At 51.0% G+C, this 27,471-nt stretch overlaps 1 protein-coding gene across 2 annotated transcripts; it reads right to left on the reverse strand.

Moving 5' to 3' along the window:
- Nucleotides 1–144: 144 nt before the first annotated feature.
- Nucleotides 145–22,092, reverse strand: SHISA5 (shisa family member 5). Of its 2 annotated transcripts, XM_047097709.1 has the most exons (6): nt 21,964–22,092; nt 19,454–19,610; nt 9,401–9,484; nt 1,835–1,950; nt 1,474–1,686; nt 145–1,360 (listed from the first exon to the last, which is right to left on the reverse strand). In XM_047097709.1, exons 1-6 carry the CDS (start codon nt 22,025–22,027, stop codon nt 1,281–1,283), a joined length of 714 nt encoding a protein of 237 aa, XP_046953665.1. In that variant the 5' UTR covers nt 22,028–22,092; the 3' UTR covers nt 145–1,280. The 2 variants fall into 2 exon arrangements, with proteins under 2 accessions (XP_046953665.1, XP_046953666.1); XM_047097710.1 differs by lacking the exons at nt 9,401–9,484; nt 19,454–19,610; nt 21,964–22,092 and adding an exon at nt 3,532–3,638.
- Nucleotides 22,093–27,471: the final 5,379 nt, after the last annotated feature.

Consider the following 27,471-nt stretch of genomic DNA (forward strand, 5'->3'; position numbering starts at 1 on the left):
CCTTCACCCTCTCTAGCAGGATGGCCAGACGTCTGAGCCCAGGGAAGGCAGAGAAAGCATGGAAATCCAAGAGGTGGATGAAAATGGTACATGGCCTAATGCCCTGTCCCAGTAGCCAAGGCTCTGAAGAAAGGAGGCAGCAGCCCCAAATGTTTGCATTTATTATAAACAAAGGTGCAGACCCTAGGCTCTCAAACACGTCAACAGGCACAAAGCTAAGACAGATCTGGTGAGATATTAACAGAGGAACGGGGAACACCGAGGTATTCGTGTCTGGGCCAGAGCAGCCACCGAGGCCCCCCGCACCTTTGGTCCAGACAGCCCCTTGGCCCAGGTGTCCCAGGTGCCAAGACACACTGTGGACTCGGGTTTGGGAGCTGGATGTTCTGTTGAAGCTGGTGACGGGAGAAGCAGGGACTATCAGAGGTCAGACTGTGGGCCAGTTTTCCTCCAGGACTCAGGGGTCTCAGCCTCACAACAACTATCATACACACTTTGAAACAGAAAACAGGCAAAATGTTTGGCTAAAAAGGAAATAACACTGCAGGGAGGACACCTGAGTGTGCCGGTGGACAGAGGCTACCTTGCCTACCTGTGATGGGGGTCATGGCCAGCCAGGGCAGCCAGAACTGCGGGTGGATGTAGCCCTCTGGGCGCTGCCAGGAAGAATGCAGGGACCATCCAGTCAGACAGTGGTCGGGGACGGGTGGGGCTCTGCCTGAAGTGTTTTGATCTCAGGAGGCTGCCCACCCTCCACTGGGCACAGCACAGGATCTGGGGACTATGGGACATCTGCTGAAAGGATTAAAACCCAACTTAGCCAGGTCCCAAACCTCACCCACAGGCCTGCATCATAGCTCTGGTTCTCTGAAGAGTCCCCCACGCCCTGGGGACAGGCCATGGCCTCAAGCAGTGGCTAGCCGCTCCACCGAAACTGGAACATATATGCACGCTGCCCACGGAAAGCTGTACTATCCTAGCATGACACAAGCCCCACCTGGTCTCCCTGGGGTGGTATGGAAAAGAACTCACCCCAGTCTTTGAATTTTGTTTGAGATTTCAAAAGAGCACGATTTCAAGTGAGGAAGAGAACAAAGTAGGGTCCCAGCAACTCTGGCAAGGACTGCTTCCCACCACGTCAGCATCACAAGTCTTGTGTACAAACAGGACTCACGCACCACGCACGGGGAGAAAAGGACCATGCCTGTGTACCCAGTCTCACACGTGCGCACACACACACATACACACACATGGTGGCAGCCCCAGATGCAGGGACATGCTCAGGGGGCTGCCTTCGGGGGGTCCATGTAGGCTGGGTTGTAAGGAGGCTGGGTGGCAGGGTAGGGCATGGCCGCACCTCCTGAAAATAGAGAGGACACTGGTTGGTTATGAGCATGGGGGCTGCAGTGTGAGGGGGCAGAGGCAGGAGATTTAGGGGGTTCAGGAAGGATCAGAGCTGGCAGTGGTACTCACCGGCCAATGTCTCATGGTAAGCCGGGGGGCCCAACGGCTGGGCGGGGTAAGGTGGTGGGTACTGTGTCGGGTAGGGTGCCGCTGGCATCCCTGGCTGCGGGGGCATGGGGTGATAGCCCTGGTACGTCGGTCCGGGGTAGCTGGGCGGCACACTTGGAGGCTGAGGGTAAGGGGTGTGTACCACGGTGGTGGCCGTGGTGGTGGTCACAACCGCTGCAAAGAGAATCCCAGTCAGGACCACTGCCACCCCTCGCTCGGGCTTAACCAAGCCAGGGCGCCGCTCGGCTCCCCTTGCCGCCTGGGGTCTGCACCCCATACACCAAGGGTCACGGCGGGGTGGGGAGGGGGCGGGCGTGCTTACGACGTGGCCGGCGGCACATCTTGTAGAGATAGCAGCAGGAGCAGGTGAAACAGATGATGACGGTGACGACAGAGAGCACAAAGATGGTCAGGCCGATGGCTACGGTTGCCCCAAACCTGCCAAAGAGCCGATCATGACCCAGGGCCTCTCGCCCCTGCCCAGGATAGCAGTCCACACCCCACCATTCCCAGGGGCACCCCTCTTGCCAGAGGAGACTCTGGGCGACACAGAGCAACATCTAGGTTGTGTAGTTTGAACCTCTTTCAGAATCCGTTTCCTCACGTGTAAAATGGGGTTTGTCTTATGAGTCTGTATAAAGCACCCAAGGTCTACCCCTCTTGCCCCGCCCGAGGAGCACGGCAGGGAGTTCTTCTGGCGCCTCCCCACCATACACCCGTCTCAGCCACCTCCGCCTAGTCAGCAGACGGTTATCGAGCACATGCCACAAACCAGAAACTCAGCAGTGGGTGAGACAGACCCGCCCTTGGCCTCCGGAAGCCCACAGCCCAGTGCAGGAGGCAGATGTTGAAGGTAAAATGACTGTGGAAGCACAAGGGACAAAGATGGGGAGAAATTCCAGGAGAGCCGAGGCCAGTGTGGCCAGAAGCGTGAGGAGAGGCACGCAGAGAACACAGACTCAGCACTGGCCCCAGAGTAGGGCTGCTGGCCTCCCGGAGTGACAGTGAGCCTGCTGGATGCCAAGCACTGTACCAGTGGGTGGGCTCCTGCACTCTGGCCAGTATTGCAGGCCGGTGAACAATGAAACAGGTAGACGATATGGGCGTGCTGGAGGTAATCTTGCCTTCCGGAAGGGCCTGATGCCGGGCCCTCAGCAAGGACCACAACAGAGTGGAGGGGCTTTAAGAAAGACCAGTTTTGGGCAGGAAGGTCACTAAAATTGACTTTCAAGGGCAGAGACCCTTGTTCTCCTCCACAGGTGCCAAGGGACCAAGCTCTATTCTAAGAAAATGTACATGCTTGCTGACTGCACCTAAAACATGGAAGGAGCAGGGTGCCTGGGTGGCTCAGTCGGTTGAGCGTCCAACTCCTGATTTCAGCTCAGGTTATGATCCCAGGGTTGTGAGATCGAGCCTTATGTCAGGCTCCATGCTGAGCATGGATCCTGGTTCAGATTCTCTCTCTCTCCCCCCCACCCCACCCCGTCCCCTCCCCTCTACCCCACTCGCACTCTCTCTCTCTCTAAAATTAAAAATTAAAAAACATGGAAGGAGGGGCACCTGACTGGCTCAGTTGGTAGAGCATGAGACTCTTGATCTCAAGCTGCACACTGGGCATGGAGACTACTTCAAAAACAATTTTTTTTAATTAAAAAATAAAACTTGGAAGAAGCTCGGCGAGCTGTTAGGGCCTCTGCCTCTACTGAAGACCCAGGGGAAGGCTGTGGCTCCACCCCGCCCTGCCCTGCCCCGACCTGGGGGGAGAAGCTGCCCCTCACAGTCCGGAGGGGCAGCACCACCTCAGCTGGGCCCCTCACAGCCCAGGGACAGGTGAAGAACAGACCTTTCATGCTCTGGACTCCAAAATACACAACCGCATTTGCAAAGCAGGAACCACTGGCCACTGTGCCGGCCCCTCACCTTCCCCTGACTCACAAGCTCCTCCCAGGCCCTCTGCTGCCCCCAAGGAATGGAGAGAAAGAAACACACACACACACACAGTATGGCGCCCAAGCTCACCCCATGTTAGCCTCTGCCTTCACTCCAGGGCAGCCAGGAGCCCTGGACTTCCCCTCTTTCCATCATGGGCCACTCAGTTTCAATCTCCTCCCCTTTCGAGGAAAAGGAAAGCAGATCTTGGCCCTCCCCTATCCCTGACGTCAGTGGCAGGAAGAGCAACACAGAGCTCTTAAAGACACAGCAAGGCCCAGCTGCACCAGAGGGGCCAGGAGCAGGCAGGGAAGCCAAGTGTTCAGGTGGTCCTCCCAGAGTTGTGTCCCCAGCCTCACGTGCCCCGACCTGGCCTCTCACCAAGGCTATCCATCCGTCCTCCTGCCGAGACGCTGCCATGGGATCTGAGATGCCCCGAGTGCCCAAGCCACACTCCTGCTCGGCCCCAACTCAGCCCACCAGCCCCCTTCCAGCTGTCTTCCTTGATGGGTACCTTCAGTGATCTAGGCCCACCAGCAACCCCCAGGGCCTCCTGGATGACACACGAATCCCCTCAGCACCCCCTCTCCCACCAGCACATGTTCCAAGCCAGTAGCCTACCTTGCCAGGATGATGTAAGTGCCTCCTCAAGTGCCCCTGGCCAACCTGCCAGGTCTGATCATGTCACTCCTGCTCAAAAGCCTGCTATGGCTCCTATAGCTCTCAGGATCACACAGGAATTCGCTTTATAATTTACTTGTTAAACTGTATCTGGGGCACCTGGCTGGCTCAGTCAGTATAGCACATGACTCTTGATCTTGGGTTGTGAGTTTGAGCTCCACATTGCGTGTAGAGATTACTGAAAAGTAAAAAAATTGGCGTGCCTGGGTGGCTTAGTCGGTGAAGAATCTGACTCTTGATTTCGGCTCAGGTCATAATCTCACAGTTTGTGAGATTTAGCCCGGCCCAGGGCCCCATGCGGACAGCACGAAGCCTACCTGGGATTCTCTCTCTCCTTTCTGCCCCGCCCCTGTTTGCACGTGCTCATGCATGCACGTTTCTTCTCTTTCAACGTTTATTTATTTTTGGGACAGAGAGAGACAGAGCATGAACGGGGGAGGGGCAGAGAGAGAGGGAGACACAGAATCGGAAACAGGCTCCAGGCTCTGAGCCATCAGCCCAGAGCCTGACGCGGGGCTCGAACTCACGCACCGCAAGATCGTGACCTGGCTGAAGTCGGACGCTTAACCGACTGCGCCACCCAGGCGCCCCAACACGTTTCTTCTCTTAAATAAACTTTAAAAAAAAAAAAGCTCAGATATTTTAATAGATATAAATAAATAAAATATTTTTTAAAATTTTATTTTAAAAAAATTTGGGGGCACCTGGGTGGCTCAGTCAGTCAAGCATCCAACTTCAGCTCAGGCCATGATCTCATGGCTCATGGGTTCGAGCCGCACATCGGGCTTTGTGCTGACAGCTCAGATTCTGTGTCTCCCTCTTTCTCTGCAACTCCTCCACTCGCACTCTGTCTCTCTCTCTCTCTCTCAAAAATAAATGAACATTAAAAAAAAATTTTTTTTGAGAGAGAGAGAGAGAGAGAGAGAGCATAAGTGGGGGAGGGGCAGAGAGGGAGGGGTGACAGAGGATTTGAAGCAGGGTCTATGCTGACAGCAGAGAGCCTGATATGGGGCTCAAACTCACAAATGGTGAGACCATGACCTGAGCTGAAGTAGAATGCTTAACTGGGTCATCCAGGCACCCCTAAATTTTCTTTTAGAGAGAGAGAGCGTGGACAGGGGAGAGGGGCAGAAGGGGTGAGAGAGAGACAGAGAGAGAGAGAGAATCCTAAGGAGGCTCCACGCTCTGCACTGAGCCCAACACAGGGCTCGATCCCACAATCCTGGGATCATGACCTGAGCTGAAATTAAGGGCCGGATGCTGAAATGACAGCCAGCCAGGTGCCCCCCCCACCAAAAAAAAGTCTTAAAAAATTTTAAAAATTAAAAAGAGATAAATTATGTGTATCTATTTGTACTTATCTGTATATATATTATAGTTTACAAAAAAGGGGGGGGTATCTAGGATTTGTCTCACCAGATAGTAAAACTTACAATAAGACAAATTTTAATCTTTAATTAATAAAGTCTAAATAAAATAAAACTTGTGTGGTCTGGGGCTCCCACCTTACCTTGTTCTCTGTGCTCTGGCCACATCACCTTCCTTTCAGCTTTGCAGAGCCCCATGCTGTATCTTACCTCAGGGCCTTTGCACATGCAGTGCCTCCTGCCTGGTCCACTCTTCTCTTTGTCTCACCCCCATGTAATTAATTTCTGTTCACCTTTCAGAACTCAGCTCAAAATATTATTTCATCAGGAACACTTCCCCTGACCATGCAGATAAGATCAGGTAAGAACTTCCTGTCTACCTCAGTTTATAAACACTCAGTGTGAGCATTTGATTAACATGTACCTTGCCTCCAGCCCGTGGATTCACAGAGGTACAGACTGCACCTGTTTTGGGCCATGACTGTAACTCCAGTGACTAGCATACAATAAGTGTTCAATAAGTATCTAATGAATGAAAAACTCACTCAGGGACCCAGGGGCAGCACCTCGTAGGACAGCAAGGCATGATGTTCTGGGGAAGGGTAATATTTGAGGGGTGGTTGCAGTGTGGCAGGGGTCTGTGGTACCAATGGCCACAGTTCCAGTTGAACCATGCCTCTGAGAGGAAGGAATGAAATTCCCAAGGTTGGGGCTACCTCCCAGATCAAAGACACCAAAGGCCAAGTTCAAAAAATACAGCCAGCCCAGGCAGGGAGCAGGTGGGGCTGAACTGGGGGGTCCCAGAAGGCCAAAGACTCCCAATGTTCAGACTGGGGAAAGGCTATCTCTGGAGCAGGGACACCAGCACTTTCACCATGACGCTGGCAAGGCAGGGGACTGGCCATGACACAGTGGGTGTGAGAGCTGCAGAAAGGATGCTGGGAGGGCCAGGACAGGTGCACCATTGCCTCATCTCACCTCAAGGACCTGTATGCCTTTCCCACAAACTGTCACAGCAGAGTCAGGATGGAGGGTCAGCAGCAGCCTGCCTGGGGTCTAAAGCCATGCATCCTACCAGTCAGGTGCTTAAAAACATGCCAATCCTGCCTGACCATCCCATGAGTAGCAAGGGACTGGGAAGGGACAATGAAATCAGGATCCAAAAGAACCATGACAGAGGAGCAAGGAAGCTTTGGGGAGGGAACAAGCCAAAAAGGGACACAGCCACTGACCATTCAATAGGGCAGGATGGGGCTCACCTACCAAAGGTGGGGAGCAGGCAGAAGACTTGGGCCAACTCCAGGCCCATGGATAACATGGCCACACCATAGGGAGCACAGTGCCACATTCAGGGAAGATATCACCCATCCAGGTTGTGACAGGCAGAAATAGTCTCATCTGGGTCCCTGTGCTCTGAGCTGGTGCCTCATTCTTGGGGAACCCAAGGAGTCACTCACAGAGGCAGACAAGGGGTTTTCCTTCTATCGAGGCTTCCCTGGAGCTCCCAGCCATGGCCTGGGCAGTAGGTGCCAGACCCACCAAGGAGCCCACACTCCAGTGGATAAACAGCACCCTTGGCCGAGGGGGCAGCACACAGATGCCCACCTGAGAGAATGGACAGGCAGCCACCTGAGGGCATTCACAGAAGTGTCGTTGGTGACCGTGCCCTTTTACCTGCCCGGTACCTGCTTCCCAAGCCCTAAACCTTTATTAAGACAGGTGTCATGTGAGACACAGGGGCTCTGGTAAGAAAGCAGAGAAGAGACGGGGCAGAGCAGGGTGGGGGCAAGTCAACAGCATTACTGTCAGCACTTCTCAGTGGGCAGCGCATCTGGGGCAGGAGGCATGAAGGGCACAGGCAGGGCAGGAGGCACAGGCACCCCCACCAGGCACAGTGGTGTGCACGCTGCAGCGTGTGGCCCCGCTCACCAGTTCCGTGACTGGTGCACACCTCAAGGAGCGACAGGTGCTCCTGGGCTCGTCCCAGTCACCTCCCTAACTGCCTGCCACAAGCCCTAGCAGTCATTCCTCCTATGCCCCTCAGGGACCTTGTTCTGCAGCGTCCCCTCTGTCCCCTTTCCCAGCCTAAGTCTCCACCAGCACCGAAGAAGCCCTTCTTCACCCTGACTCCTCCTCCAACTCCTGTCTCACTCCTCACTGGTTCACAGCCAGATATCTCCCTGAAGCTGTCTACACTCACTTCACCCTACCCATTTCCAACTCACTCTTCAATCCACTGCACTGAACGGCTCCTGCCACAGGTGCCATGGCCTCTGTGGTATGGCATCCACATTTCTCAATACCCCACGGACCGGGCGTCTTCCTCTTTCCTCCCACTTTTCTGAACCCTCCCGCTCAGCTCCTCCTGAGGCCATTCTTCAAACGTTGCTGACCCTCAGATTCAGTCCTCAACACACTCCTGCCACCCAACCTGAGCCCTTCACCCCAAACCCACTCCTTGTCCCACATCCTCTCACAGGGCCAGACCTCTGGCCCTGTCAACAGAGACCAGCTTCCCCCACCCCTCCCTAGCGCAGCTGCTGAATGCCCGTCGCCAGCCTCATAGCACCCCACCAAAGCCAGTCTCCCTCTGGCCTCCCAACACCTTGGACTGGGAAGCCATGGCTGCCTCCCACTAGCCACCCGCCACCCCGTCCCTGCCTGCTGCCTTCATCCTCCATAGAGCAGCCAGAGTGGTCTTCCTAAAACACCATTCAGACGAGCACTGCCCAGAACCCCATGCTGCCCGCTGTCCTCAGGACAAGGCCCACCCCTGGGCTGCCCCCGGCCCACACTGGCTAGACATCAGAACATCCTGTGGGGCCATCTGAAAGCCCACAGTTCTGGGACTCAACAGTGGAAGGGCATTCCCTGGATGTGGAGGGAGGGGCTCATCGAGGCGTCAGTGCCCAGTCAGCCAAGGGGGCAGGATCAGCCAGCAGATGGGAGTACAGAGGCCGGGCCCTGGGCACTGAGGGGGGACCACAGGCTGCACTTCTCCCCTCCCCACTCCCAGGTGCCCCGTCTGATTCCACATCCACCCAGGTCCCCAGGGCAGGATGGGGCAGGCAAGCACCTGGACCCCCGTGCAAGCCCTGAGCCCAAAGTCTCTTCCTCCTAAGGGGCAACCAGGCCTGGGCAGATCTTCTCCCAAAAGGGGCTTCTAGATCCACCAGGGCAGGGGCAGGCGGCATGTGGAACACTCCCCACCAGGAAAACGCACCAGTGGCTGCACGCTTACTCCATCTGCATGAAACGTGTGTCACAACACCTGGTCACGGTGGCAACAAGACATAGCAGGAAACTGGCCGAGGGAACTGAGCTTTCAAAGATTGGGTTGTTCCCTGGCCCCCTGACAGAAGGGCCCTGACACAGCAACCATAACTCACAAGCCCAGACACGGGGACTGGGTGTCATCGGTTGTCCCAGCATCTTCACCGCGCTCCATCATTACCTCACCACCGTGCACCTGCACCACCATCGCCCACCGCCATCACCCCGTCACCTCTTCACCCATCACTGTCGCCCCGTCACCACCATTGCCCTGAGACCATCACCACCATCACTGTATCACCATCGCCACCAAAGCCCCACCGCGTCACCAACATTGCCCCGTCACCGTCACGATCACACCATCCCTGTCACCACCGTCACCATCATGCTCTCCCTATCACCTAGGTCAACATGGACCCCTACCCTTGGCCTTTCAACTGCCAACCATAGTCCTCCCATTCCTAAGTACGATGATTGAGGACACAACTTTCCAACATAAGGAGCAAGGGACCTGGTGGTCAGTCTCTGGGGCTAGTCACTACAATGACTCTGCGGCATCCCAGTCCCCCCAGCCCTCACTCTAGCCTGCTAAGCCCCTTGTCATCTTGGCCAGGAAGATGCCTGCAGGTTTTATTTACCCTGACATGGGGTCGCTGTCCAAGCTGGAACGGAACCTCAGCGCCGAGCCCAGCTGCTCCAGTGGCTCTATATCAGTGGACACGCTGCAAAGAGGAAAACTCACAGTTAATACATCCGAGCCCCACCCAACATACCAGGAACAAATGCTACCTTAGTGCACACACACAACATGCACGAAAGCCAGTCCTGTACGGGGCCAGCGAGTAGCCCTAATGGCCTCCTGAGCATGACTATCACACACACCAGGATCTCAGGCTAGAATGGCACACATTCTTCTTTTTTTTTTTTTTTTTTTTTTTAATGTTTATTTTATTTTTGAGACAGAGAGAGAGAGAGAGAGAGAGGGGGAGGGGCAGAGAGAGAGGGAGACAGAATCTGAAGCAGGCTCCAGGCTCTGAGTTGTCAGCACAGAGCCTGACACAGGGCTCAAACCCATCAACCATGAGATCATAACCCGACGCTTAACTGACTGAGCCACCCAGGCGCCCCCACACGTTTTTCTCAAGTGCACATGGAAACATTCTCCAGTACAGACCACAGGTAAGGCCTGGCAGGCTCAATAGATTTGAAAAGATTGGTATCATACAAAGTATCTTTTCGAATCACAATGCTACTAAGCTAGAAATCAGCAAAGGAAGATTACCATGTCACAAAGTTAAAAAAGAAATGGTAGGGGCTCGGTAAAGCGTCCAACTCCCGATTTCGGCTCAGGTCACCATCTCACAGTTTCGTGAGTTTGAGCCCTGCATCAGGATCTGCACTGACAGCATGGAGCTTACTTGTGATTCTCTCTCTCCCTCTCTCTCTCTGCCCCTCCCCTGCTCGTGCTCTGTCTCTCTCAAAATAAACAAAAAAAAATTTTTAAGAAAATTATTAATGAATTACTGTTAATTGTGCTAAATGTACTATTGACACAGTGATTATATTTCTTTACAAAGGACTCATTTGTATAGATAAAAACTAACATTTGAGGAGAAATTTTTATGATGGTTTAATTTTTATTTTGTTTTAAAATAATGAGGAAAAGGGGCACCTGGATGGCTCAGTTGGTTGAGCGTCCGACTTCAGCTCAGGTCATGATCTCACAGTCTGTGAGTTTGAGCCCCGCGTTGGGCTCTGTGCTGACAGTTCAGAGCCTGGAGCCTGTTTCAGATTCTGTGTCTCCCTCTCTCTCTGCCCCTCCCCCACTCACACTCTGTCTCTATCAAAAAATGAATAAATGTTAAAAAATTAATTAATTAATTAATTAATTAATGAGGAAAAAAAGTGGTGGAAAGTGTATGGTCAGAGTGTGGGTAACTATGGAAGCAGGTCATGGATGTGGAGTTATTATTCTCTTGTTTTTGTATATATTGAAACTTTCCAAAATTAAATGTAGAACAAAATTCAAAAGCATGAGGAACAACTACACCCTAAATTTGAAGGAAAACTGAAGCTGAGGAGAAAATACTTTTAAAAAGTCAGAGAGCAAGGGCTCCTGGCTGGCTCAGTCAAAAAAGCATGCAACTCTTGATCTCCAGGTCATGGGTTCAAGCCCCAGGTCGGGTATAGAGATTACTCAAATAAATAAAACTTAAAAAAAAGAATCAGTATGTAGGCTTTGGTGAGCAATAACAGAGCAGAGGATGCCAAGCTGGTGTGTGGGAGGCTGGAAAGAGAGACCCAGGGAAGCTAACCCGGCATCTGAGGCCCTGTTGCTCCCGAGGGCACTAGCCAACTTCAGAGGGACAGCTGAGGGGCTGAATGGAGATTGCACTCGGAGCCCACCAAGTGACGATGATTCTCTGATGATTCCCACCAACTGGGGATGAGACCTAAAAAGCTGCACCCCAAGAATAAGGGAGAAAGTGAGCAGAGAGCTGAGCTCCTAATCCTCTTGGCCTCTGCAGTTAGGCCAAGGTGGTCTGAGAGTGCCGTGTCCCTGCAAAAGCAAGACTTCTCCTCAGAAGTCCTGAGCTCCAAATTTCTACAGTCAGTTTTGCAAATGTAATGTTAGGCACACATTACAAAGTTTTCAGAAACACTAGGACACTAGACAACATGAATACAAGACCAAAGAGAAAGGGACACGTGGGTGGCTCAGCTAAGTGTCCGACTTTGACTCAGGTCACGATCTCATGGTTCGTGGGTTTGAGCCCTGCATTGAGCTCTGTGCTGATAGCTCAGAGCCTGGAGCCTGCTTCAGGTTCTGTGTCTCCTTCTCTCTCTGTCCCTCACCTGCTCACGCTCTGTCTCTCTTTGTCTGTCTCTGTCTGTCTCTCTCTCTCTCTATCTCAAAAATAAACAAACAGGAGCACCTGGGCGGCTCAGTTGGTTGACTGACTTTGGCTCAGGCCATGATCTCCTGGTTCGTGGCTCTGAGCCCCACATCAGGCTCTGTGCTGACAGCTTGGAGCCTGGAGCCTGCCTCAGATTCTGTGTCTCTGTCTCTATCTGCTCATGCTTTCTCTCTCTCAAAAATAAATAAACATTAAAAAAATTAAAAAATAAATAAAAATAAAAAATAAATGGGGCGCCTGGGTGGCTCAGTCGGTTAAGCATTTGACTTCGGCTCAGGTCATGATCTCGCAGTCTGTGAGTTCAAGCCCCGCATCAGGCTCTGTGCTGACCGCTCAGAGCCTGGAGCCTGTTTCAGATTCTGTGTCTCCCGCTCTCTCTGACCCTCCCCCGTTCATGCTTTGTCTCTCTCTGTCTCAAAAATAAACGTTAAGAAAAATTTTTTAAAAATAAATACTTAGCTTCTTTAAAAAAATATATAAAAAATAAAATAAAAAATAAATAAACAATCATTGGGGCACCTGGGTGGCTCAGTTGGTTAAGTGTCTGACTTCAGCTCAGGTCATGATCTCATGGTTCATGAGTTTGAGCCCCACGCTGGGCTATGTGCTGACAGCTCAGAGCCTGGAGCTGCTTCGGATTCTGTGTCTCCTCTCTCTCTGTCCCTCCCCTGCTCGTACTCTGTCTCTCTCTCTCTCTCTCTCTCTCTCAAAAATAAACAGGGGCACCTAGGTGGCTCAGTTGGTTGAGTGTCCAACTTTGGCTCAGGTCATGATCTTGCAGTTCATGGGTTCAAGCCCCACATCAGGCTCTGTGCTGACAACTTGGAGCCTGGAGCCTGCTTCGGATTCTGTCTCCCAGTCCTGCCACTCCTCTGTCTCTCTCTCAAAAATAAACATTAAAAAAAAATTTTTTTTTTAAGTAGTCAGAAAAACCATATTGCTTGCAAAGGAGCAATTATTAAACTGTCAACTGGTTTCTCAACAGAAATAATAGACAACAGAAGACAATGGAACGGAGTGCCTGGCTGGCTCAGTCGGAAGGGTATGCAATGACTCTTAGTGTTTTTTTTTTAATGTTTATTTATTTTTGAAAGGGAGAGGGAGAGTGTGAGTGGGGGAGGGGGAGAAAAGTGAGGGGGACCCAGAATCCAAAGCAGGCTCCAGGCTCTGAGCTGTCAGCACAGAGCCCAATGCGGGGCTCTAACTCACAAACTGTGAGATCATGACTTGAGCCAAAGTCAGACACTTAACCGACTGAGCTGCCCAGGCGCCCCAGTCTGCAATGACTCTTGACCTCAGGGTCATAAGTTTGATCCCCATGATGGGTGTAGAGATTGCTAAAAAAATAAATAAACATAAAAAAAAAAAAAAGAATGGAATGAAAGCTTTAAAGTGCTGAGAGAAGTTAGTAGCTGCCAACCTAGAAATCTATAACCAGGAAAAATATACTTTGAGGAGGAAGGTGAAATAACGACATTTTCAGAGAAACAAAAACCAAGAAAATTTGACACCAGCATACCTGCATGAAGGCAGAAGGAACATGATCTCAGTTGAGGCTTAAAGATGCAGGAAGCAATAAGAAGCAGCGAGAAGATAAAGATATGGATAAATGTAAATAAATATTCACTGTCTTGTATGGAAACCAATTTGACAATAAATTTCATATTGAAATAAATAAATAAATATTCACTGTCAAAAACAATTAAAATACTGTCTTTGAGGCTTACAATGGTTATACAAGAGATAAAGAGGGACATTACATATGATAAGATGAACAATTCATCAGAAAGTCAAACCAACCCTAAATATGTATGCACCTAATAACAAAGCATCAGAACTCATGAAGCAAATATTGACAGAACTCAAACAACAAACATATCTGTGGTCTCCAGTAATCAATAAAGCAAGCAGACAAAACCAAAAGGCAGAAAAGAACTAAACACTATTATCAACCAACTTGACCTGACACTTATAAAGCACTATACCCAACAACTGCAGAATATACCATTTTTCAGGTTCATATGAAACATTTACCAAGGTACAGTATAGGTTGGGTCATAAAATGAGTCTCAATAAATCTCAAAAGACTTAAATCTTAAAAGAAAACAACACAATGAGGTATCACCACACATTCACCAAAATTACTGAAATTAAAACCTAGGCAATAGCAATGATCTAGATCTTGACTGAGATATTATATGTGAGAAGTATACATTTATTAAAACTCATCAAACTGAAACATTCAGACCTGTGCATTTTGCTCTATGTGATTATAGCTCAATTTTTAAAAATGACTTACAATGCCAAGTTTAGAGAGGATGTATAGAAAACTGGGACTCTCATACATGGCTGGCAAGAGTGTAAATGGTACAGTGTTAGAAAACTGGAAGTATCTGCCAGTATCTGGAAGCTGAACACATGCACCAATGACTCAGCAATTTTATTCCAAGATATTTACCCAAAAGAAATATGTTCCTTTGAAATTTTTATTTATTTAAATAATCTCTGTCCCCAATGTGGGGCTCAAACTCATGACCCTAAGATCAACAGTCACATGCTCCTCCAACTGAGCCAGCCAGGCACCCCAGAAATATGTTCCTTTTTTTTTTTTTATGTTTTATTTATTTTTGAGGGAGAGAGAGACAGAGTACGAACAGGGGAGGGGCAGAGAAAGAGGGAGACACAGAACCTGCAAAGCAGGCTCTAGGCTCTGAGCCATCAGCACAGAGCCCGATGTGGGGCTCGAACTCGTGAACCATGAGATCATGACTTGAGCCAAGTCAGAAGCTCAACCAACTGAGCCACTCAGGCGCCCTGAAATAGGTTCCTTTTAAAAGGCACCAAAGAGGGGCACCTGGGTGGCTCAGTCGGTTAAGCATCTGACTTCAGCTCAGGTCATGATCTCACAGTTCTTGGGTTCAAACCCCGCATCATGCTGAGAGTTCAGAGACTGGAGAATGCTTCTGATTCTGTATCTCCCTCTCTTTCTGTCCCTCCCCTGTTTGTGCTCTGTCTCTGTCTCTCAAAAATGAATAAATGTTAAAAAAAAAAAAAACAAAACTTAAAAAAATAAACAATAAATAAATAAATGGCACCAAATATTTGCCTGGGTGGCCCAATTGGTTGGGTGTCTGACTTCAGCTCAGGTCATGATCTCAAGGTCCATGGGTTCAAGCCCGCACCAGGCTCTGTGCTTTAGATTCTGTGTCTCCCTCTCTCTCTGCCCCTCCCCCACTCACACTCTGTTTCTGTCTCTCAAAAATAAATAAATGGGGGCGCCTGGGTGGCTCAGTCGGTTAAGCGTCCGACTTCAGCTCAGGTCATGATCTCGTGGTCTGTGAGTTCGAGCCCCGCGTCGGGCTCTGTGCTGACAGCTCAGAGCCTGAAGCCTGCTTCAGATTCTGTGTCTTCCTCTCTCTCTGACCCTCCCCTGTTCATGCTCTGTCTCTCTCTGTCTCAAAAATAAATAAACGTTTAAAAATAAATAAATAAACAAACAAACGTTGGAAACAAAAATTTTTTAAGGCACCAAAGGTTTGTGAAAAAGAGTTCTTAAATATCACTATTAGAATAGCGGGGGGCGGGGGGGGGGAAGAATAGCAGAAGCCTAGTCTAATAAAAGGTGTCTTAAAAAAAAAAAAAAAAACTACAGCAGGAGAACCTGGGTGTCTCAGTCAGTTGAGCATCCATCTTTGGCTCAGGTCATGATCTCGCAGTTTGTGAGTTTGAGCCTCGCGTCAGGCTCGCTGCTGTCAGCAGAGAGGCTGCTTCAGATCTTCTGTTCCCCAACTTCCCGCCACACCCCCACCCCCAGCTCTGCCCCTCCCCCACTAACACTCTCTATTCTCAAAAATAAATAAACATTAAAAACCACACACATACAAAACTACAGCAAACATTTTTTAACCAGGAAATGATGAAAGCTTTCCCTCTGGAACCAGAAACAAGAATGCTACCTATCACCACTTTCAATCATCATTGTACTGGAGATCCTAGCCAATGTAATAAAACAAGAAAAATTAATTAAAAGTATAAGAATTGGAATGGAAAAAATAAGACATTAACTGCACATGATGTGACTATTTTTGTAGAAAATTCTAAAGAAATTTCAATTAAAATCACTCAAATTAATAAGTAAATTTAGTAAAGTCTCTGGATACAAGGTCAATTTATTAAAATTTATTACCTTTCTCTGTATCAATACATAATGAGAATTTTAAACTATACTACTTACAGTACTATGAAAAAGACTGAGGCACCTGGATGGCTCAGTTGGTTAAGCATCCGACTTTGGTTCAGATCATGATCCCAGTTTGTGGGTTCAAGCCCCATGTGGGGCTCTATGCTGACAGCTCAGAGCCTGGAGCCTGCTTTGAATTCTGTGTCTCCTTCTCTCTCTCTGTCCCTCTCCCACTTGTGCAATCTCTCTCTCTCTCTCTCTCTCTCTCTCTCTCCCTCTCTCTCTCTCTCTCTCAAAAATAAATAAATGAACTTAAAAGATTTTTTTTTTAAACATTTATTTATTTTTGAGACAGAGAGAGACAGAGCATGAACGGGGGAGGGTCAGAGAGAGGGAGACACAGAATCCGAAACAGGCTCCAGGCTCCGAGCTGTCAGCACAGAGCCCGACGCGGGGCTCGAACTCACAGCCCTCATGGACCGCGAGATCATGACCTGAGCCGAAGTCGGCCGCTCAACCGACTGAGCCACCCAGGCGCCCCAAAAGATTTTTTTTTAAAAGAGTAATTACCTAGGAGAAAGTACAGATGCAGGAAAACTATTTGACAAAATTCAAGATCCCTTCATCACTAAAAGTCCAAGCAAACTAGAAATAGAAAGCAACTTCCTCATTCTGATAAGAGGCACCAATGAAAAGGCTACAGCTAGCATCATACTTAATACTGAATGTTTTCTCCCTAAATTGAGACCCAGAAAGAGATATCTGCTCTTATCACTTCTATTCAACATTGCACTGGAGGTCCCAGCCTGTGCAATGAGGCAAGAAGGAGCAAAAGCAATACAGAGTATAAAAGAAATAAACAGTAGAAGAAAAAAATGGAATAAAAACAAACCAAAACAATATGGTAAGTTAAAAAGAAAGAAGTACAGAATGAATAGGAGAGAGATCAATAAAAAGCACAAAATAAGATGGCAAATATAGTCCCAGTACAATATTACACTAAGTTTAAATGAAATGCTCCTGTATTTTAAAAAATTACTGGAATGGATTTCTTTAAAAAAGACACATGCATAAATGTAAGGACACCAAAAGGTTGGAAGTAATCTTCAGGTGTGGCTGGCAGTGTATGCAGCCTGGTGTTGCCATTCCCAAGAGCACTTTCTTAGTCAGTAATTACATACATCTCACTAACCTGGCAATTTGCTCCCATGCACACTTCCAAAAAATTCTCACATGGTTCCATAAAAGGAGATAGGAAGTACAGGAGGATGCCCATCACAATTATCTAGGATAGCAAGCTTAGGACTCAGACCAAAGAGAACGACACCACAGGGGTGGGCACAGGCCGGATGTACACAATGCAACATGGATGGGTCTTACAGACGCTGTGCTGAATGCAAAAGGTAAAAGAGTTCATTGTACCCACAAAACAATGTACATTTTGCAAAGCACAAAGTGGCTCTCTGCCCCTCTCTCCCACTTGTACTCTCTCTCTCTCAAATAAAATTTAAAAAAATAGGGGCGTCTGGGTAGCTCAGTCATTTAAAGCATGTGACTTTGACTCAGGTCATGATCGCACAATTTGTGAATTTGAGCCCTCATCAGGCTTTCTGCTGTCAGCACAGAGCCTATTTTGGATCCTCTGTTTCCCTCTCTCTGCCCCTTCCACGCTGGCACACACATGCACATGCACACAGGCACGCACGCGCTCTCTCTCTCTCAAAATAAATAAATAAACTTAAAAACAAATGGGTGGGAGGGGCTCAGTGGCTCAGGGGCTCAGCCCCTGAGTGGATCAGTCAGTTAAGGTTAAGCTCCGACTTCGGTTCAGGTCATGATCTCATGGTTGGTGGGTTCGAGCCCTGTGTCAGGCTCCGTGCTGACAGCTAAGAGCTTGGGAGCCTGCTTTGGATTCTGTGTCTCCCTCTCTTTCTCTGCCCCTCCCCTGCTTGCACTCTGTCTCTCTCACTCTTTCTCTCAAAAATAAATAAACATAAAAAAAAATTTTTTTTAAATAAATAGGGGCACCTGGGTGGCTCGTCAGTTAAAGGTCCAACTTCAGCTCAGGTAATGATCTCAAGGTTTGTGAGTTCGAGTCCCATGTCGGACTCTTTGCTGTCAGCCAGAGCCCCCTTCCGATCCACTGTCCCTGTCTCTCTCTGACCCTCCCCCACTTGCACAAGCGTGCATGTGCATGCACTCGGTCTCTCTCAAAAATAAAAATAAATAAACGTGGGGTGCCTGGGTGGCTCAGTCGGTTGGGCAACCAACTTCACTCAGGTCATGATCTCACAGATTGTGAGTTCGAGCCCCGCATCGGGCTCTATGCTGACAGCTCAGAGCCTGGAACCTGCTTCGGATTCTGTGTCTCCCTCTCTCTCTGCCCCTCCCCCACTCACGTTCTCTCTCTCTCTCTCTCTCTCTCTCTCTCTCTCTCCAAGAGTAAATAAACATTAAAAAAAAAATTTTAATTAAAAAAACAGGGGCGCCTGGGTGGCGCAGTCGGTTGAGCGTCCGACTTCAGCCAGGTCACGATCTCACGGTCCGTGAGTTCGAGCCCCGCGTCAGGCTCTGGGCTGACGGCTCGGAGCCTGGAGCCTGTTTCCGATTCTGTGTCTCCCTCTCTCTCTCTGCCCCTCCCCCGTTCATGCTCTGTCTCTCTCTGTCCCAAAAATAAATAAAAAAGGTTGAAAAAAAAAATTTAAAAAAAAAAAATAAAAAAAAAAATAAAAATAAAAAAACATAAAAAAATAAAAATACAAATAAATGAATAAACTTTTAAAAATAAAAAATAAATTAAAAATTTAATTTAATTTAATTTATAAATAAATAAATAAATAAAACCCAAACCATGAAAAGGACATACACACTGGTAGCCTACGGAGTGAGAGGGAAATGGAATGGTCATGTGAGATTAAAGTAAATATGTAAGATGACAGGGGCTGGTCTTGCCCAGACTGATGATAATCAACCTGCCATGAGCTGAGAAGTTTGACCATCTCAACCGTTTCTATACCCGCGACCAAACACAAAACACAGATGTGGCAAAGGGAGACCTTGGGACCAGCCCATGAAACAGCCTAAACCGAGATGCAATGCAAATCCAGGGGCCAGACCGAGAGGACACAGGCACGGCGCAGTGCGACGTGCCTTCCAGGGCCCACAGGATGATACTTACACAAATCACATACAATCCCCCACCAGGTGCATGCACGAACTGTGGGGTACACTCACACCAAGGCATGCACCTTGCTGGTACAGGTACACATCCAGGTACATACCCAGGGGTGAGCCACAGGGCCAGCTGAGGCCACCAGCCCCGAGAAACCTGCTCAGCCCAAGGCTGAGTGAGGTGGGTGAGCTGCAGTCCTCTAGGGTCGCAGAGAAAGGGGCAAGGGGCTAAGTGAGCAAGCTCTGGGGAGCTCAGCCCAGAACAGGGGCACCCCACCCCCACCCCCACCCCCACCCCTGGTCCAGTGCTCTACCACCTCGAGGGGGCTGAGAGGCCGGAGGGGCAGGGCTATTTCCCTTTCATGTACACTCCTGCTCGGGGCAGGCTCAGGCCTCCCCCCCTGCGACCACCGGGCACCCACCTGGCCTCAGGCACAGAACACTTTTCCTCATCCCACACAAATTTCTTCAGCACATCAGAGCAGCAGTATTGTTTGTAACAGGTGCCACAGCAGAAATCAGGACAGGACTCAGGGAAGAGGATGCGTCCACGGGAAGCCACACACACTTCACTGTGGACTGGAGCAGAGAAACACACTTGTTAATCTGTGGCCACAGGGCCAGGCCTCATGCCAGATCTCAGCCATGTCCTGGCTAGCACAGCCCCTTTCCCAGCACTGCCAGCAGGCACAAGCATCTGGGCCATCTGTGAACCATCCTAGTCATTGGCCACCTCTAGCCGAAGCCCCCGTCAGCCTTGCCCTCTTCTCTGTCCCACAGCAGAGCACTTAACCAGCCCCCTTCCCTCCCCCACCGGCCACTTGCCTTCTGATAGAAGATTGACCTTTCTAAGTGGGAGTTTGACTGGGCTACTTCCTGCTCTCGGACCATCCCTGGTCTCTACTGCCTCAGGATCAAGTCCAGAGTCCAGAAAACAGGGTTTGGACTGCAAAAGGCCTTGACGGTCACTCCAGCTTTCCAACTCTACCCACATTCTGCCTATATTCTTCATGCCTACTTCCCATTCCCCACCTTCAAATCTACTCATCCTACAAGGCCTCACTCCAGGCCCCCTCCTCCAGAAACTGCCCAAGCCCAGCAATCACAGAGCTGAACAGTAATACCCCCAACTAGCTGCTGGGGCCCAGGCACTGGACCAACTAGTTCTCAATCCTTATTCCCTCTCCTCACCTGGGCCTGGGCCCCTGCTAGACACTGGACTGCAGGGGCCTGGCCCTCACAGACCACACGACAGGCTGTCTCCAGACCAATTCCCCATTGGCTACAGTTACACCCACCATATAAGAGTCTGTGAAACAATTAGCCCTGGGCTAGGGCTGCAGCGGGTGCCTAGAAAATGTTTATGCCCTCAGTGGCCAGGGCTCCGAGGCAGTGGCACCACTAGGAGTCCCAGAACCATTACAAGGCTCCCAGGCAAAACTGGGATCTAAGGATATTCCCCCAGGCTGGGGTATAGACAACACTTCACTGTACCAGGCCATGCTGAGAGGACCTGGCTGACAAGTGTGGGAAGTGACCAGGGCTTTGAGAGACCACAAGCCTTGCAAACTTCCAGGAAGATGCTACAGCCAAATGTTCCCATGCATCCTGAGGCTATATTAGCAGAGACCTAGTGCCCACCAGCAGGAGGGGGCAGTCCCGGATCGTGCCTGGGCAGACCCCCACATAGAACACCCAATCCAGTAAGGCCCAGATGACTATGGTAGCTGATAAACCATGAAGTGTGGCTACTTCACCCGGAAACAGTGCTGACATAGCACCTGGAACCCAGAGACCCAGAGTGGCCAGGGCCCCAGGGCAGCGTGCAGTGTCTGGAGACCATGTACAGAGCAAGGCCCACAGAAAGAGGCACTGAGTGGCCTCCCTGAGAAGAGATAACTAGGAATGGGATGGGGGCGGGGGAGGGGTGCTCTGCTCTTGGCAGGTTCAGGCAGAACCCTGCTCTGGGCAAAGCTGCAGGCCAGAGGAGCTGACCACCACCAGGCTCACCCTGGTAGTAGGTAGGATAGTAGGTATGGTCAGCGTGGCCCATGCTCCTAGGTTACTCGGGTGAGCCACCTCCAGCAGGGTCTTTACAGCCTTTACAGTCACGGCCGAGCCTCCAAGCTGGGACTGAAGACACAACGCTGACACTGTCTGGGCCAAGAGCCCATGACACAAATGCTCTTCTGGGCCCCAGACACTTCCCAGTGGAGGAGGCTTCCCAGATCTCACTGGACCAGGGACCTGGGCTCCATCTTCTCACTTTCCCACCCCAGGTCCCCACATTCATCTCAGCCCCCAGGAAATAAAGCCCTTCTCCTGGAGGAAGCCACTCACCCCAGAGGGATCATCCGCTTCCTCTGGCTGGGCAAGGGGTTGTTCCAATTCCTACCCCTAAAAGGCCCCCAGCCTGGCCTCCTCCGCCTGTGAATCATCCGTCTACCGTCAACACACACACAGTGATGTTTCCTCCAACCCCGGGGAGACCGGCCTCAACCGGGCAGGGGCTTCCACCCAGTAAACAGAGCCCAAGGGAAAGCCTCTGATGGAGGGGTCAGGCCTCCCTGCTGCCACCACCCTAGGCTAAGGACTGGCGGGGACTCCTACCCCAGCCCCTGGGGACCCAATCCCTTGTAACACGTGAGGGAGCACAGACCCCACCACCACCACCACCACCATTCCGGGGCAGAGCAATGGTGGCAACTTCCTAGGGTCTGGGCAGTGTCAGTTCAGACTGGGAGGGGTGCTGCGGTGGAGGTCAGGTCAGTCCTGAGGGTTGGCTGACTGCCTCGCGGTTAATGGGGTGCGGGACACTGTGGGGATGGTGTTGCCTGGGCTCACTCCAGGGGCGCACGGACGTGGCTGCCCCGCTCCCCTACACACTGTCCCCGCCCGGGACAAACTCCCCCCACCCCCAAAGGCTCACCACCTGGAGGCGGCGGGAGCAGCAGCAGCAGCAGGAGGATCCATGGCGCGGGGACACGCGCAGCCATAGCTGGGTGGCGGACGGACAGAAGAACAGACGGACAGAAGAAACAGGGGTCGAGGTGCAGCCGCAGCCTCAGCGACCCGTGCGGCCACCGCTTCCTCGCCCCGCCCCGGCGGCCTGTTCCGGGAACCCCGCCCGGAGGAGGGAGCGGAGGGGAGGAGGGCGAGGCGAGGGAAGGGGAGAGGACGCCCCTCCCAGCCTGCCGGCTAGGCCCATGTCCGGGGGCCAAGCAAAAACTATGGCCCGGGGCCGTTTAGGACGCTGACAGGCGCCTGGCGACCACCGACGTTGACTTCTGTGCACGGGATACTTTCCGCTCCCTGCCCCGCTCCCCCTCCACCCCGAGCCCCAGTTCCTAGCCCTTGACCCCAAGGGGGTCTCCACTGGAATCTGCATCTTAACACTTGGGAGGCTGGACACAGCCCCTCCCCTCCCCGTGGCCCTGGGCCCTCCCATGCCCCTCATTCTGCATTGGAGGACCAGGTGAGGTGGTGGGGACAGTGCCCAGAGCAGACCTGGGCACACAGTAGGCACTCAATAAATGCCAGTCCCTTCTGCAAGCCTAGCCCATCACCTCACCCACTGGGTATCAACCAGTGAGCCCATCACCTCACCCACTGGGCATCCTACCCGCCCCCCCTACACCCCTCCCAGCTCAGGGCAAGCCTGCTTCAGATGGCCTGGTCTGAGGATGGGAACTGGAAGCTCCCAGGCACACCAGGCCACCTCCTGGCTCAGGGGGAGTCTGGCTGGGCTTCATCCGTGTCTGCTCCAGACCATATGCTCACACAAGACACCTTGAGATGGGGCAATGGCTAACGGTGGCTCTGCCACCCACTGTGGAGCAGGGGTCTGGGCAGAGCCAGGGAAATCGAGAAGTCTGTTCCAGCTGCTATAACAAAACATCATAGATTTGGGGGCTTGTAAACAACAGTTCTGCCCACTGAGAAGTCCAAGATCAGGCTGCCGGCAGATTCTATGTCTGATGAGAGTTTCCTGGTTCATAGATGATTGTCCTTTCCCTTTGTTTTCACTTGGCAGAAGGCCTCAGGGACCTCTCTGGGGCCTCTTTTATAAGGGCACTAACCCCCATTCATGAGGGCTCCACCCTCAAGATCTAATCACCTCCCAAAGGCCCCACCTCCAAATACCATCACCTTGAGGTTAGAATTTCAACATATGAATTTTACGAGGACACAAGTGTTCAATCTATAGTGAGCATTTTTTTACCCAGGGTTTCTGACCTGCCTCCCACCTGCACCGGGCACATCTAGTACATTATACTCAAGGCAGAAAACATGAAAGGTCACGCTAACGGGGCCCTGGAGCCAGGGCATACATCCTGTGCGCCACACCACATGTTTCTCACCTGAGGACAGAGTGAGACCTGAGAGGGCAACCTGGGGTGTCCTCAGTGCAGTTCCCCAGGCCAGCGTGTGAGAGGAGGGAGGAGAGGGCTTGGCCACCACCTGGCCGGGAAGGGCTCCGGGCTCAGCATATGGGGCAGAAGCTGACTATCCCTGGTTAGAATGAGGAGCCCTCCCCGTCCTGCCACGCTGCCTCTGCCCCTCAGCAGCACGGCCTGAAGCTGGACACAGCCCAGGTCCCCCTTCCCCATGCACAACAGACACCACGTGCTCACCTCCACGTCACTGTCCAGCTGTCCTCTGACCCCCCCCCACCCCATTCCACTCCCTGGGTGTCCAGCCTCTGCCTCCCACAGACTTGTCTCTCTTCATAACCTAGTCCTTATCCCCAGCAAACTCCCAAGAGTTGTCCTTTCTTACCTCCTGTCACTTGTCTTTGGCTTTCCTGCTCTGACACCTCCCCCCAGTTTCTTCTAGGTGCCTTTCCCCTGGCCTCATCCTCCCTGACATTTTCAGGATTGGGATCCCTGTGCTTGCTCATCCTCCCACACGTCACAGACAAACGCGTGAAACCTTCATGGTGGAGGACGGTGGCGGCTCCATGACCCACCCGGAGCTGTGCATGGATAGGAGGGGCTGGAGGCCAGGAACACCCAGTGGCTGGGAAATCACAGCCATGCATCTGACAGGCATATGCCCATGGTGGGGGCAGAGGACACCAAGCCTGTGAAGCTGGGAAATGGTAACTTCCACAGCTGCCCAGGGAAATCAGCCCCTCCAAAGCAGAAATCAAACTCCCTGTGCCAAACATGAGGGTCTCAACAAGATTGAGTGTCCTCCATCAGCAAAACTAAAAGGCAACCAACGGAATGGGAGAAGATATTTGCAAATGGCATATCAGATAAAGGGTTAGTATCCGAAATCCGTAAAGAACTTATCAAACTCCACACCCAAAAAACAAATAATCCAGTGAAGAAATGGGCAGAAGACATGAATAGACACTTCTCCAAAGAAGACATCCAGATGGCTGACACATGAAAAAATGCTCTACATCACTCATCATCAGGGAAATACAAATCAAAACCACAATGAGATACCAACTCACACCTGTCAGAATGGCTAACACTAACAACTCAGGCAACAACAGATGTTGGCAAGGATGTGGAGAGAGAAGATCTCTTTTGCATTGTTGGTGGGAATGCAAACTGGTGCAGCCACTCTGGAAAACAGGAGGGAGATTCCTCAAAAAATTAAAAACAGAACTACCCTACGACCCAGCAATTGCACTACTAGGTATTTACCCACGGGATACAGGTGTGCTGTTTCGAAGGGACACATGCACCCCTATGTTTCTAGCAGCACTATCAACAATAGCCAAAGTATGGAAAGAGCCCACATGTCCATCGATGGATGAATGGATAAAGAAGATGTGGTATATATATACAATGGAGTATTATTCGGCAATCAAAAAGAATGAAATCTTGCCATTTGCAACAATGTGGATGGAACTGGAGGGTATTATGCTAAGCAAAATTAGTCAGAGAAAGACAAATATCATATGACTTCATTCATATGTGGGTGGAATTTAAGATACAAAACAGATTATCATAAGGGAAGGGAAGCAAAAATTATATAAAAACGGGGAGAGGGACAAAACATAAGAGACTCAAATATAGAGAACAAACTGAGGGTTGCTGGAGGCATTGTGGGTGGGGGGATGGGCTAAATGGGCAAGAGGCATTAAGGAAGACACTTGTTGGGATGAGCACTGGGTGTTATACATAGGGGATGAAACACTGGAATCTACTCCTGAAATCATTATTGCACTATATGCTAACTAACTTGGATGTAAATTTAAAAATTTAAAAACTAAAAAGAAAAAAGATTGAGGGTCCTCCAATGACACTCTTGATCTCAGGGGCATGAGTTCAAGCCCCACCTTGGGTGTAGAGTTTACATTAAAAAAAAAAAAAAGTGTACTCAACAAGATTGAGGGTCCTCCAGACAAGACACATGATGTGAGGACCCAGACCAGCTAGACTAGCTCAGCAAAAAAAATGCCAGGCACAGGTATGGGGTAGAAGGGCAGGGAAGCTGGGGCTGTTCTCAGAACCACCCCTCTGACAGCCTTTCTCCTCAGGCCTCCCCCACCCCCCTTTCATTCCAGCAGGTGCCCTTCCGTGCTTAGAGGCAGGCCCTACCTCAAATTATGCCTCTTTCCCATGTGGTCTACACCTCATCGCAGGGCACCACCCCCCCACACCTGCTCCCCCCCTGTTCCAGGCCAGTGGTACCACAGTGTCCTCCCCTATGACCTCACCCTCTCCCTCTGCATTCTGCCTTGCACTGCCTGCTGGTGTCCTGGACCACCTGACTGTCACCTTCCTCACCTTCCTCCCACAACTCCACTCTTGCCCCCTACCCACTGTGCTCACAGTGGCCCCTGCCCTGACCTCTCACCCAGCGCATTGGCCTCTGAGATTTCCTGCCCATCCGCCGCCATCCAGGCCCTGAGGACTCCCAGAACACCACCTCCAAAGACCTTCTGGGCCTCCACAGACAACTGACACCTGTATCCCCAGTTCCACCTGATCACCCAGGCTGGTGCTCAACTTCCCCCCCACTCTGCCACTCTCATCTCCAGAACATTCTTTAAAAAAAATTTTTTTTTCAACGTTTATTTATTTTTGAGACAGAGAGAGACAGAGCATGAACAGGGGAGGGGCAGAGACAGAGGGAGACACAGAATCCGAAACAGCCTGCAGGCTCTGAGCGGTCAGCACAGAGCCCAGCTCGGGGCTTGAACTCACGGGCCGTGAGATCATGACCTGAGCCGAAGTCCTGAAGTCGGACGCTCAACCGACCAAGCCACCCAGGCGCCCCTCCAGAACATTCTTTTACTCACCACTGACTCAGCTCTGGTCTCACCACCTCTCTCCATGCTTCCAGTCTTGATCTTCCTAAAGAACAAATCAGTAGCCCTCCGGACTCTAAACCCTGCAAGGGTTCCCCAAAATTCTTTTTTTTAAGTTTATTAATTTTGAGAAAGAGAGAGACAGAGAGAGAGAGAGAAAGCATGAGCGGGGAGGGGCAGAGAGAGGAAGAGAGAGAATACCAAGCAGGCTCTGCATTGTCAGCGCAGAGCCCAACTTGGGGCTCGATCCCACAACCATGGGATCACCACCTGAGTCAATATCAAGAGTCGGATGCTTAACCAACTGAGCTACCCAGGCACCTCTCTACCCATGGCTCTTAAGATAAAGTTCCAACTTCAGTCCCAGCAATAAATGGGGCTCTTCGTGCTTCCTGGCTCTGCAGACACCACACACATTTCCCACCTCTCCCTCAACCTTTATATTCCAGTTGAAATACCACCTCCTCCAGGAAGCCTCCCAAGATGTCAAGTCTGAGTTAGGGCTCCCCTCTGTGACTCCCCCAGCCCAACACAAACAACCCCCTGGGTCATATGGGTGTCTTCTGCTACTCTGGGGGCTCTATGAGGCTGGGCTAGTGTCTGTCTTCTGTATCCAGCACAAGGGCCATGCATGCACATAGTAGGTGCCAGATAATTGAAAAAGGAAAGACAAGATCCCCTTCAGCCCACTGACCTCTTTCCCCTGAGTCCCAGTCCTGAAATCGTTCCCCCTTGGGACGGGCTGCCTCAGTGCCCCCAGTCCTCGGTGCCACCCATAGGAGGGGCCTGTGGCAGCAGGCTGTCTTCTACTTTCCCCTCCAGTCCCGCCCTCCACCCTACCCTGTCCTGGGGCTCCCTTTTCCTGGGCTTCTTTCTAGGCTTGGCAAATAGAAGGCAAACGTGGGTGGTCAGGTGGGAGAGGAGAGTGCAGGGGTGGGGCTGCTCCCCCCCTACTCCTTCCCCAACCTCCTGCCAGCAGTCAATATGTGCCACCCCATAGCCACTCCTCTCTCCTCCTTCTCTTTCAGGGCCATAGTGCTCAGAAACGGAGACTTATCTAGAGGGCCACAGGAGTGAGTGACTTCAGAGATCCCTCTGGTGGACAGATTACAGGAACTGAAACTGGAGGTGTGGGGACCAGTACGTGGCTAAGGGATGGTCCCACAC

The sequence above is a fragment of the Lynx rufus genome, unplaced genomic scaffold, assembly GCF_022079265.1.
Source record: "Lynx rufus isolate CCGP_SWC_20201006 ecotype Redwood Valley unplaced genomic scaffold, mLynRuf1.p SCAF_4, whole genome shotgun sequence".
Taxonomy (NCBI): Eukaryota; Metazoa; Chordata; class Mammalia; order Carnivora; family Felidae; genus Lynx; species Lynx rufus.

Bases quoted from the DNA above. Each gene is read 5' to 3' on its own strand.
- SHISA5 (XM_047097709.1), bottom strand. From the start codon at position 22,027: ATGGCTGCGCGTGTCCCCGCGCCATGGATCCTCCTGCTGCTGCTGCTG. The intron at 1,951-9,400 runs GTAAATAAAACC...GCTCTTTGGCAG, and splicing joins GACAGCGACCCCATGTCAGG to GTTTGGGGCAACCGTAGCCA. The intron at 1,361-1,473 runs GTGAGTACCACT...CTCTATTTTCAG, and splicing joins TTACCATGAGACATTGGCCG to GAGGTGCGGCCATGCCCTAC.